Here is a 13816-nt window from a genome sequence, read left to right as displayed (position 1 = left end):
GGGTATCAGCTAGGACTTAGAATTGGTCACTTATTCTCCATGGTGGACATTTTCATACCAGGTCTGTGTTTTTAAGTACATTTAACTTATCATCTATACACAATGTATAACGGGAAAGGATTTATAGGCATATGTTAATATAAATGAATATGTTAACATCAAGGTCATATTCTCATATGCAATGAATGGATAACACACCAGATAATCAGTTAGTTCTATTCATAGAAATGATAGGCTTTGCCCTAATTTCATTTCTGTTGCTGTGATAAAAAATTCCCTTATAAAAAGCAGCTTAGGGGAGAAAGGGTTTAATTTAGCTCACAAATTCAGATTACACACCTTCAAGGAAGTCAAGGAAGCAAGAGCCTGAGATGACTGGCCATGCCCACAGTTAAGAGCAAAAAGAAAATGAGTGCTTTCATCCTCGCTTGTGCTCAGCTTAGTTTGACACAGTTCAGGAGCCCCTGCCTAGGACATGGTCCCACTCACAGAAGATGGTGTCTTATCACATCAGTTATATTAAGTAAGACAGTTTTCCACAGACCAACCCAATTCTACAAACCTTCACTGGGACTCTATTTCAGGTGATTCCAGGTTGCTCTAAGTTAACAAAACTAACCATCATGTATAATTAACAGCAAAATCAATGCTCTTCTCTGAACTATAGGACTCCAGAGCCAGCGATAGTTCTGGAACAGAGTTATTGAAATTTGAAATACTAAAGAGATGTTTAAAGTACTGAAACAGTGGAGCTGGGAAGATGGCCTAGTGGCTAAAGAGTTTGCTGTACAAACTTAGGTGGCTGATTTCAAATCCCCAGCACTGGGCATAGCAGCATGTTCCTGTAGCCCTAGTACAGGAAAAGTGGAGACAAGAGGATCCTGGGACACAGTGGCCAGCCAGTAGAGTCAACTTGAGAGTCCTGGATTACTAAGAGACCTTGTCTCAAAAAATAAAATGGAGATGGATTGAATGTTGAACTCTGACCTCTACATGAGTGGGCACTGACACCTACATACATTTGCAAGAACACACACATTGGTAGATTGTGTTTCTTTTAGATTTATATAATGCCCTGGTGCTGAATAATACTGATCACACTTTTAAACATACAAGGGATCTTAGAGGTCACAAAATAGAGGCTTCCTCCACAATCTAGAAACTCAGTTTTTATCTCTCTGACTGATGGCCACCCACCACTCCTGCCCACATCTTGCAGCAGTGACTCGCTGTCAGGGCAATCTAATTTACACTCCGGAAGCTGTAAGGGAGTCAGTGACTTTGACATCTGTTTTATCACGTGCCAAGTGCTGTGGAACTTATCAAAACACATAATATAAAATTGAGCACAACTGAAATGCAACTACGATTAACAATGTAAATGAGCTGTTCAACGTGGAAACACTTGCAAGCAAAGGAAATAATTTGGTGGAGTTAGAGCAAAAGAGCTCTGGGTGCTGACAATCAAAGTCCTTTTCCTATGTTCTACATTGTGAGAAAACTGCCTGCAATACTGGTAAATAGCAAGTAGCTGAAAGAGGAGAGTCAGCACTCCTGTCTCTTAAGAAAGTTTTCTCACCTCTCAAACTCAACAATAAGAAGAAAAAAAAAAAACTCTGCATTCTTCTCTGATAAGTGACATGCAGGTCAAAGGAGTGTTTTCCTATTTACACTCTCTATTTTAACAAGCCCTGTTTACACCAGATATTGGTCTGGAGCTAGGATTGGCAACTGTTTTATTCTGTAATGCCTAGATAGTAAATGCTGTGCAGGATCAGCTGTCTTCTTGTAGCACTCAACCCTGCAGTCCTGGTGTTAAACAGCTGAAGATTAATCAACCACACAGGTGTGGCTATGCTCAGCTGAAACTTCTCCACTTTTCCCGCCCACATCTCAAAGAAGGGATTCACTGTCAGGGAAATCTACATTACACCCCAGCAGTTGTAAGGAAGTTACTGACAGATGACATCTGTTTTGTCCCATGCCAGAGGATTTAAGGATTTGGAGGGTTTTGTTTGTTTGTTTTTAATGTCCGTGTTTATGAGTGTATCTCAGTGAGTTTGTATTCACCATGTGCGTGCAGGGGCCCACAGAAGCCAGAAGAGGGTGTCAGATCCCCTAGAACTGGAATTATAGACTGGTGTGAGTTACCATGTGGGTGCTGGGTACTGAACCCAGGTCCTCTGCAAGATCAGTGAGTGCTCTTAACTGCAGAGCATCTCTCTAGCTCCTGTTGAGACTTTTTCTGTTCAGAACTGACTGGGGGGGCTACAGACTATGGCCACTGTTTGGAGGTCAGAGGGCAACTTGCTGGAGTCAATTCTTTCCTCCTACCATTTGGGTCTTGAGGATCAAACATGATTTCTTGAGTTTTTTGGCAGGTATCTTTACCAACTGAGCCATTTTTCCAGCACATTTCCTTGCTTTTCATCATTAACATGGTCCAGGACAAATTTTGCTTTGGCAATACAAAACTTGCCATTACCTTGCAAGAAGAAAAAATATATTGATTGACAATCTAATAATCCCTAAATAACATGGATCTGTGATTGGTGCTAGGAATTAATTGCTTTTATAGACTGATATAGGTCTCTAGTTGTGTGTCACTATATCAGCACAGTGAGCAGATTGGAGGTGAATTCTAAATGAAGCAGAACAGATTGAAATCTTGATTAGTCATTACTTTTACTTCACTGTGTGGAAGTTCTGGGTTCAGGCTAGAAACTAAATACAGGCTCATAGTAGAAGGAATAAGAAGCAAAGGTTTCTATCAACATTATTTTTGAATCTCATTTTCCCCTGGACTATCTCTGGATGTCAGAGGTTTTCAATTGCCAAAAGCAAATAATGGAGAAATGATGAATTTAATTAAATTGATGTAAGTGACTCCTTTACTGTGTAAGTTGTATTGAAATATTTTGGTGCATACCACACTGAACCCTTATAATAATTTGAAAATAGTTTTTCAGATACTGACACTTGTTGTCAGGGGTTGAAAATACTTTTCAGAGAGAGTTTAGCCATGCTTCCAAAATGCTATTTCTGCAATTGAAATGTAAGTTAATTCCCAATAGAATAAATAAAATAAAATAACTAGAAAGGGGCAGTTCATGGAGGCAAACCTCATATTTACATGTGTGAAATAATTAGTATTTCTCTATTGTTTTAAAATCTTTGCTTTAAGGCACAAAAATAAATTCATAAATAATGTATCAGAAGGAAAATAGTTTGTGATTGTTAAGTTATGAGTCTTTTTATGTCCCCAAACTTATTTGTAAAGACTGCCAATGTCACACCTTGTCTTCCTACCACATAGAAGGCAAAAGGTTTTTCCTAATAGGAATTCCCAAGGCCGAAACTGACTTGTTACTGCTTCAGCTTTTGAAGGCTGCCTGTTAAAGGTTCAGTCAGTCTTTTGATGTCAGGTTCGCTTCCACACTGGTTACTACACAATGTTTTTACAAAGTCCCTGCTTTAGCAGGTAAGGTAGAGGACAAAGCCCTTCCACCAACAAGAAAAGTAAATTCTGATGTGCCACATCAAGAGTTTCCAAGGCACCTTGGATGTAGATAACATCCATGGTATTTCTTGTGGGCCAGGGCCTTAGAAAGAAACCCCAGAGAGCTGCTTTTTAATTTTTTAAGCCACCATACAAAGGCATAGGTTTCATTATGACATTTTCTTACATATGCATCATCATACTTGGCTTTTATTCACTCTTCACTCCCCTCCCCCACTGCCCTTCTCCATAACACTTTCCAGTCTTTCTGGTTCTTTTTCTCCCCCTCTTCTACTTTTGTGTTGCGTGTATTCCATGGCCCTCTCTTCCTCCCTCTCCTCTTCTTTAAAATCACTTCCTTCCCTCTGGTTGTCCACATCCTAATTTCATGATCTATACCCATACATGCTCTCACACATACATGCATGTATACACACACGTATAAATGCAGATCAATAGCCTACATGTGAGAGAAGACCTGGTATGTGTTTTTCTAAGTCTGGCTTATTTCACTTAGCACAATGAGTTCCAGTTCCATCCACTTTCCTGCAAATGTTATGATTTCATTTTTTTTTTACATCTAGTAAAATTCTATTGTACTTAAAAAATTACGTATCAGAATATAACCCAACAAATCATAATAACCAAGCAAGGAAAAAAAACACATAAAACTATTAATTTCAAGTTTAAGAATTCTGTCCTCTTAATGTTTAAAATTTACAAAGTTAGGATCTGGATAGATGGCCCAAAATGTTAAGAGCTCTGGTTGCTCTTCCAAAGGACCTGTGTCCCAGTTCACAGCACCCACATGGTGACTCACAACTGTCTATAACTCCAGTTCCAAGGGATCCTCCATCCTCTTCTGGCCTCCTTGCACATGGTAAACATACATACTTGCAGGCAAAAGGCCCATAGATGTAAAACAAATCTTTTTTTTTTTTTAAGGAAGTTTAAAAGTCACAAAATTGGGGCACTGCTTTAAAGAAGAAACATCTGTGTAGTGTGCACACTTACAAGTTTGGAAAAGGATAAAATGGCTTGATTCTTCTGAATTTTCCTAGTAGTTTCCTTTCATACTTAAAGACTGTATGCTTAGAGAAATACCTCTACTTCATTTTCTAATGGAGACTGATTGGTTTCACATTCATGCTTCTTTTGAGGACGGCCTTGGAGATGGATACCTGAGGGGAGACGTGCGTTAGTCAGAGTCTGAGTGTGGCATTAGATTTCTCTCCTGAGTACTTCTCAGAATGGAGAGGAAGTAGATTCCATTCTGCCGGTAAATAACCTGAGCGTGAAGACTCATCTTTCTACATCCTGCTGACTGGAAACACACTCCCTTTACCACGGGCTACTTCCTATCAGGGACAGTTTGTTGGTTCCATCTGTTAAATAAAACTCCGCCCATGCCCTTTGCTCTGGAGCTTTCACACAAACAGGGATTATAGCTCTCCTATCAAAACAACAGAACAGACAAGGACATGAAGACTCTGTGCCCATGTGGCTAGTGCAGTGGTAAATCCACAACAGAAGGGGCTTTCTAGCTTACAGCAGTAAGAACGGAGGTCTGCTCCCTCTGTTCAAGGAGCACACTACTCAATGTGTCTTGCTTCTCAAGGCCAGGCAAGCTTTTTCCATCACAATAGTGTGCCTTGATATTTCTCATTTGTGCAAGCATATCATTTTTTTCCTTATAATGTTCTAATGCCTCCAAGAACATAAATTGAATTTTGATCTATGTATTGAGATGATGTGTGTTTGTAGTGTATGTGTTAGTCCATGTATGTATGTTCATGTGCTTGTGAGGACATGTGGAAGCCAGTGCTACATGCTAGGGATCTTCCTCTGTCACTCCCCACCATATATTTTGAAACAAAAGTTTTCTCATTGATACTGGAGCTCACCTATTGGCTATGCTGGCTGGCCAATAAGCTCCAGGGATCTGCCTCCTCAGCCTTTCCAGTTCCATGATTACAGATGTGTTCTCTCCCAACTGGCATTGTGTGGGTTCTGGAACTATGAACCAAGAGCCTCACAAGTGCATGGCAGGCACTTCACCACCTGAGGTGTCTCCCCAGCCTCTCTGGAAGTGATTTCTTATCAAGTTAACACACTTCAACTCTTTAATTAGTCTTTATTCCATTGTAAAACAAAGCTGGAGTTGGGGTGAAAATGTGGGATTCTGCTGAGCTAGGATCAGGACCCAAACAAGAAGAAGCACTGGGTTATGGTTTTTTGCTATGACTCTAATGGCTTGTGCCTTGGTGTTGCTGTCATAAACTCATCTCTAGACCAGAACTGTTGGGTTACACTTCACCTTAAGCCTGGTCTATTTCAGCTGCTAAAGCCACACACATGCCTTCTAAGGAAAATGTTGAACAACTGACTTCTTTGTTTATTTACAACCTTTACTTCGGGGTCTGTAAAAGGAAGGAACTGTTGCAGGAACCAAAGACACAGCAGGAAACAAGAAGTCAAGGTCCAGATTCAGGCCCAACATTTTAGAATGCATAATTCATTTGTTCAGTAGATGTTTCCTATGTAGCTAGGTGTGTGGACTTATGCAGGGTGCCTTTAGCCTATGAATGTTACTATAACAAGATGCCATAAACGGGGTGGCTTATAAACCACAGGAGTTTATTTCTCACAGTTAAAAAGAAAGTGAAGTCCATGATCAAGGTTGTCCTGTGAAGGACGTTTTCCTGGTTCATGGAAGACTCTTTTTGCTATGTTCTCACAGTATTTTCAGTGTGACAAGATCTCTCTAGGCCACATTTTATAAAGCTACTATTACATTAATCATGAGAACCCTACTGTCTATCTTAGTACCTCCCAAAGACCTTAACCTCCTCAAAATGTCAACCCATAAAAAAGTTTCCCCATAGAAATATCTGTCCCCATAGGGAACAAATTCAGGCAACAGCAAGGAAAAGTCATTAAGACTCAGGAACAGGGATAGCATTTGCCTCCACTGGGCTACTAGTTCAGGATGAAGAAGGGCTGAAATACTAAGATCATGATAACTATGCCCCTGTGCTGCATGCCTGTGTAAATGGATGGGCCAAATCTAGGCGTGTAGGGGGAGGGAAGACAGAGAAGGAGTAGCTGATGGGAGGGGAGTAGCTGATGGGAGGGGAGTAGATGCTGGGAGGGGAGTAGATGCTGGCATTGTGCTAAATTCTCCATCTTTCTGTGATCTGCATGTTCCCCACCCCCATTCTCTTCTCTCTAACCTCATGAGTGAGAGCTAGCCATCCAGAGCCTCCATTGAGAAATCATCATGCTTCAGACCTAAGAAGAAGCACTTCAAAAATATTTGAATTTCTCTTTAGTTAGAGGCTAGAATATTTAGTGCTGATCACTTGAGAATATGTCAGTCTGAGTCTTTGGAACCAAATCTTGTTTTAGAGTATTTCTACCATTTTACCTTTTATCTTTTATTTTCTCACCAAAATCTTTTCCAAGAATCTAAGAGTTGTGTGGGGTTGAAGTGTTGGGTCAGCTGTTAAGAGCACTCGTTGCTTTTGCAAAAGACCTGAGCTCATTTCCAAGCACCCATTCATGTCAGATGACTGTCTGTCATGTCAGATGAGCTGTAACTCCAGCTCCAGGAGATCTGACACTTTGTTATGGCCTCTGTGGGCACTGGACTCATGTGTACAAACTCCTATAGATATACATAAATAAAAATAAATCTTCCATAAAAATTGGTATACTGCATTGGTAAAACAAAGACAGGTACATCTTGTAGCATCCACAGTTTATGTGACTAAGAACAACTTCTCCTGAAGGGACATGTAAATTTTGGTGTTATTCTTATTTTTCTCCAGTCATAACATAAAACAGAAAATGAGGTGATCTAGAGACAGAATCTGATACAACTTGCCACTAAATACTTCAGTAGTCCATTGGTGTCAGAACACACCAGTGACTATCTCATTTAGTTAGTTTTAAATGTTACCTCTTGCATAATTGACAAATAAAATTATATCCACCATGTGAAACCTTAAATAGACAAGCACTGGTAATGAGTAAATCCTTGTGCTGAATACAAGCTCTACCTTACATGCCAATCCTTTTGCTGTGAAAACATTGACATACTTTCTCTTCACACCCTTTAAGAATCCAACATAGGAGCTGGAGAGATGGCTCAGTGGGTTAGAACACTGGCTGCTCTAACACTCCCAGGTCCTTTCCACAATCTGCATTTTGTCTTGCTAAAAACAATACATGGAATATTGGAGCTCATCTCTGGAACCTGCCCATTCCCAGTCTTTTCTCACGTTTTCCTCTAATGAACTTCACACCGCTTTGCCCTTCCCCTATTGCACAGCTACACTGAAGATTAGGACTTGTATCTTCAGTATGTATGGATGGAGTAAGTATGGTAAATGAGGAAATACTCTCGTGCCTCAGGAAACAGTTACCATGGAGTAGTGTCTGTTGGACAGCCCTGCTGGGATGTAGGTAAGCTCTCTCCTGAGAAGACATACAGTGAGTGGTTCCTAGACAGATCATCCCACTTCTTGTTGGCCAGCTAATTCTTAAGAGCTAAGACACCAGTCTTTCATTGAGTGTTTCTCAGTCTAGCAAGCTGCCCTGAAGTTAGAAAACGTTGCTCCTTGGTGTTAGAAATCATGGGTTGGTGCTCCTACCTTCCAAGGCTGGTAGGATTTGACTTCCTTTCTAGTCTCTGGCCTTTGGGAAGATGTAGAGGGTGACTCCTGTATCTCTAACTAATGCCTATCATACCCAAGAAATTGCCTCATTTCAGTCTTAATCAGAGAATAAGGTATTTTCTGTCAGTTTTTTGAGATGAATACTTGCCTAATGTTCTGGGTGATTTAAAACACCGCTCTCAGCACAGCCATGATGGAGTGTGGTCAGCATTACAGCATTACAACATTACTACCATGTACCACAGCCAAACGCTCCCGAAGTAATTCTATATAATGGCCAACTGTCCTATCAAGGTAACTGAACACTAATCTTGTCCCCTTTAACTCTGTGTAAATGCCTTTGGCTCCTGTTGCTTTGTTTTCATTAAGGAAAAAACCCATTGGCATGTCCTTGGGAGTGTGAAGTCACTGCATTAAATGTGATCTCAGTAAGGACAGCAGAACTGCAGACACACAGGTGCAGCCACAGTGTCCAACCTAAGATAGAGAGGAAGGTGACCCCAATGAAGTAAAGTCAATGTATTGAAAGACACCTTTGTGCACTTTGACTAGATACCATAATGAAACTCAAATAATTAAGTCTACCTGCATACCACATTCACTACAGCATAATTCACACACACACACACACACACACACACACACAAAGGGGGGGACCCTCAGGTAACTTCTTGTTAGACTCCTTTTCTCCCTTCCCCTCTCTCAAATACATCCTCTAAATTCTTACACCCAAAGTAACCTCTTAAAATGCAGATCTGATGATGTTGCTTCCACTTCATAGAGAGCGAGTATGGCTTCTGGGAGATGGCTTTGTAGCTTACATATACTGAGAGAATTTGAGTTTTATCTGCTAAAGTTCTCTGAACTATGAAGATGTAGCTGGCCTACCATAAGGCACAGAACTGCACATCAACCCAGACACACATCTGGCCATACTAATCTGGAATTATCCCCTAGTGGTCAATGGAGTTGACGGCACACAATTGTGTCTTCACTGTTTCTTGGTTTGTACTATTTCATTTCCCTGAGCAAATTCCATCTTGGTGAGATCAAGTCCTGTGCATAACTTGAGGATCTCTTAGTCATCAATAACTCACCGCCAAGTTTCAGTTCAGAAGTCTTCCCCGAGTCTCTGCAGGCTGGGTGATCATGTCTCACCCAGTATCTCAAGAGCACTCTGTCTGTGTCATGATGTTCTCATAATTGTTGCACATCTGTTATGTGCCCAGAGTCCATGCTGGTCTGCAGGTAGACTCACTGCTGTCAACCAGACGTATACATATATATATATATATATATATATATATATATATATATATATATATGCATCAACCATGGGGACACCAGGCTTTTTATTCTTCCTGGTCAGCCTAAGCACCTCTAACTTTTCTTTTCCCTGCTTGTGGGCTGGACTTTTGGGTCTGTGTCTTGTACCCTAATCCTGTCTGCTCTAACCTGTGGCCCACCCAAGACAGCTAAGAGAAATAAGGCCTGGACAATCTGACTGCATGGGTTTGTTTTAATTTTTATTACATTGTATTCATTTATTGCAAGAGTGCCTTCCATGCTATGTGGAGGTCAGCGGGTAACGTCTGGAAGGTAGTTCTTTCCTTCTACCATGTGGGTCCTAAGGATTGTACTTGGGACATCAGGTTTGCTGGCAAGTGCTTTAACCCAATCTGGGTCGCTGCCTGACTATATTATTTTGAAACCAGGAACTACATTGCTCTTATGACTCCCTCCATTTCAAAAATGGCACACTTCCAACTTCAGAGTTTCAGTAAAGTTTATTTTGGCAATTGACTGTAATGTCATGTCTCTACTTCTTCCTAGATATGTCTATTTTTCTTTTATTGTCTCCCAAATTGTCATATTTAGGCATTTAATATTCCAAAATTATTGGCCCCTGATTAGAGTCTAACAAATCTAATTTTATGAAATTTGGGGGTCAGGGAGAAACATGATGGCCTCACTTTGAAGTCTTAAATTTTCTTCTTGAAATAGTTTTTATATCATTTGTGGTATTCTGTGTGCATTAATGATTAATTCCAAGTCACCAATAATGCATCAGTTTCACATTAAGGAAAGAAATAAAAGCACTTCCCCTGGGAGTCATTTAGCCAAGAGTGTGTACAGATTTGAATTCTCTCCTTCAGGTTCCCTGTGGCTTCTGTACTGTCAGTCTGTTGCCTGCCTCAAGGCTATCTTGTGAATCTTCCCTTGTGCCTTTATCTGTGTCTGCCCTGTGTGTCTGGATTTTGAGTGACTGTGTCTATATGTGCTCATGTGTGTCTGTCTGTGAAAGTGTCATGGGTGGGACTGTCCATGTCTGTCTGTATCTGTGTGTCTGTGCATTTCAGTCCTTAACACAGGACTTTTATTTCTCTCTATTATTGAACACCATTGAAAGCACCATAGGATAGTTTACAGAAATATTTAACTGACTCCAACTGACCCCTCCATGATGACCCAGATGACAAACAGTACTACAAATGACATTGTCCATCAACCAATATCCAAATGCCGTGTTTAACATTCTAGAGGAAATTCATTTTAGAAGATTGCTTTCAACCTCTGGATTTGCTGCTTTCAGCAAATCATACAAATGCATTGCTCTGGGTCAGGGGCCTAGAAGACTACATAATTTAAGATTACAGCTGTGCTTTAGCTTACATTGTAAAAGTTGATTACATGGAAAAATCTAAGACCAGTAAGGTTGACAGCTACATTGTTCTCTTAAAAGTAGGTTAAACAAACAGGCCGAGTACGTAGCAGTATAGTGGCCTTTAGTCTTCTGTGATTTCAAGATGTTATTAATTCTATCTGTGAGGTCCAGTAAAAGTTCCAGTCTTGTAAGAGATGTAAGAGATATTTTCATATTATAACGTTGCTGCAGTATCCTATTTTAAATTTTTGAATTACATTTTATTTCTTTATTTTTTGTGTGGGTGTTCATTTATACAGATATGTGTGGGGATCCTTTGTGTGCCACGTGGCCTGTGTGTGGAGGTCAGAGAACAAGTTAATCAGTTTTCTCCTCCCACCAACGATTTCCAGGATGGAGCTAAGTTTATGAGGTGTGACAACAAGTGTCCTTATCCACTGAGCCATATTAATGGCTTCCATTCGTGGTATTCTTGGAGGGTATTAATTATTTTTAATAAGCTCAGAAATAATAATTTAAAAATGTAAATACATTTATATTCCAGGGTTAATGGCAGACATCATATAACTCTTAGGACATGAAGTGTCACATTTAAAGGACCACTACTTTAATTTGCTTTCATCAGTTAATGTCATGAAAGAAGAGGCAGAAATCCAGCCAGCTATGAACTAAGCAAGGCCACAGTTTTCAGGACTGATACTGGCTTGCTTTGTGGGATGCCACTCATAACATGCCTTTCTTTACATACAGCCCATTTTGGCATTCAGTGGCATAATGCAGAATTGCCTAGATAAATGACTAAAATATCTGAGCAAATGGTATGGAATTATATAAGAAGACTCTTTTCTGCCGTGTGTATTTTATCTTTCAGATTTATCAGAAGCTACCCTTTCCATTTGCCAATCTTTTGATAGAGTTCACATGAGACACGTTTCCCTGAGAGAAGAAGTAGAATAAAGCACTTGATGCTTTTGATGAATGATTTAACTATTCGAGGTTTCAATTGAGAGCCTTTGTGCCCAACACTGGCATAATTCAGTTGTTTGTCTAAGGGAATTCTGTCTGTCACAAAGTGCTTAGAAAACAGAATTGCTGACAGAGGCCCTTGAGGCCTGGAAAACTTCAGAAGAGCCGCTCAAGTCAGGAGTGAAGCTGACAAGGAGGGAACCAGTGTGAGTGAAAGTGGGGCCTCTTGCTGCAAAACAGAAGACAGCGTGAGGAGCAGACAGAAGCAAATGAGCATTTGGGTGGAATGTGGCATTTTAGGCTCTCAAATAATTGAAGGCAGAGTTGGGCAGTGAGGGTGACACTGTGTCCTCAGCTGTTGCTCCAGCACACTGAACTTTGCTAGGAACTGACCTTGGCTTTTAGCACCCAGAACCCATGTAGTTCAAAGAAACTGCCCATAACCCCATGAGAAGTCACTTTCTAATTAACCTACATCACCGGAGTGAATATGAAATTTCTAAGAGGCTGAATATATCTGCTCTTTCAGAGATTGTAGGAGCTTTTGCTATGGTTGAGGAATGACTTAATGCTGACATGAGAAAATGGGCTTATATGTGAATTAGTTTCCATTTTAAAAAGCACTGTATGTTTTGTTTTTTAAAACATTCCAGGCACTTCTCATGTCTGTCTTCTAAGTATATGTGCCCGGGTGTCCCTGCCGTCATGAGTGCCCTGTTGGCGAACATCAACGCCTTCTATGCTCACACAACTGTCTCCACTAATGTGCAGGTTTCTGCCTCTGATCGTTTTGCTGCTACAAACTTTGGGGTGAGTGTAATTATTTTTGGAACTGTACATTTTCAATGAGTCTATGGTCATTAGTTTTTCAAGGGACTTTAGGCCCTAGTTATTCTCTTCATTCTTACCCTACTCCAATTATATCTAGTATATAATGACTCTACATAACCTAACATGAAAAAGAAGACAAGTCTGACCAGGTATCCTAGGGGAAAAGGATGTGAATATTTAACCAAAGAAGAAAATGTTCTAGAATCTTACTACAGAGCAACAAGGGGTATCTTAGTCTAATGTCCTGCAGCTCAAGGTTTGTTTTACTGAAAGAGCTTTGACAGACAGCAAGACTCAATGAGTCTCCATGTCAGGGATGATGCTTTGTACTAGCAGATGAAATGTTTTGTAAGAGTGGCCTGTTTACAAATTTGGGGTTCACTGTGCTTAGATGGGTTCCATGGCAATCTGTGCACAGCTGTCTTCACTGATACTCCCTTGAAAGAAAGAGTGGTGCGTCTATGAAGATCTGTACCTACTGAAAAGTGCCTCCCTCAACACCCCAGGGGCATCAGGGGTGCATTGGAAAGTAAAAAACACAGAGGTTCTCAGAGGTCTGTTTGTTACTTATTGAGAAATAACTGGCACTGGTCAAAATGGAAGTGAGATATAAATTAAGAGCCATCCCAGTAAAGTTGGAAGAGATGGAGTTAGTGAAGATAGAAATGGAAGGGGTGATTCAAGAGCTTTCCAGGCATAAAGTCAGCAGAATGGAAAATATTTGGTGCCTGTGAGGATGGAGCCAGTGAAGGACTGGGGATGATACAGGACAGATTCCTGGAGTGTAGCCAGGATACCTGGGGGGAGGGGGTGGGAAACAGTGATGGTCAGTGCTGCTGTTGGGCACGTGTTGCCATGTCCTTTTCTTTTTCACAGCAAAGACTAAAATTCATTGGAGAAAATACTTCCTAAAATACCATAGTTAGTACTTCCCCTGCCTTTCCAGTCCCCATACATTTCCAGTCAGGTTCACTGAGGATACTTTCATTGGCTCTTCTGTTGTAGAAATCAAATGTGGGGATTGTGTCATATAATAAAAACTAAAGAACAACACATAGAAAGACACAGGCTATTGGGTGGACTTGGTTCTATCCTTTGCATCCAAGAGGGAGAGCATGCATATATTGTGTGGGGTGAATTCTTCAGTGAAGAGGCAATACTATTTTTTAAAAAATG

General features: G+C 40.5%; 1 protein-coding gene across 2 annotated transcripts in view; it reads left to right on the top strand.

Annotated features, from left to right (window-relative positions):
* Positions 1-13816, top strand: part of Unc13c (unc-13 homolog C) — a 401427-nt gene that overhangs the window by 198549 nt on the left and 189062 nt on the right. For both annotated transcript variants that reach the window (XM_035444481.1, XM_035444480.1), the window contains one exon: positions 12463-12619. In XM_035444481.1, coding sequence (XP_035300372.1) covers positions 12463-12619 — 157 coding nt within the window. The remainder of the gene's footprint in view (positions 1-12462; positions 12620-13816) is intronic.

This window comes from Cricetulus griseus, chromosome 4, assembly GCF_003668045.3.
Source record: "Cricetulus griseus strain 17A/GY chromosome 4, alternate assembly CriGri-PICRH-1.0, whole genome shotgun sequence".
Classification (NCBI taxonomy): domain Eukaryota; kingdom Metazoa; phylum Chordata; class Mammalia; order Rodentia; family Cricetidae; genus Cricetulus; species Cricetulus griseus.
Note: the sequence above shows the minus strand (reverse complement) of the source record. Positions and strands in the feature narration are given on the sequence as shown.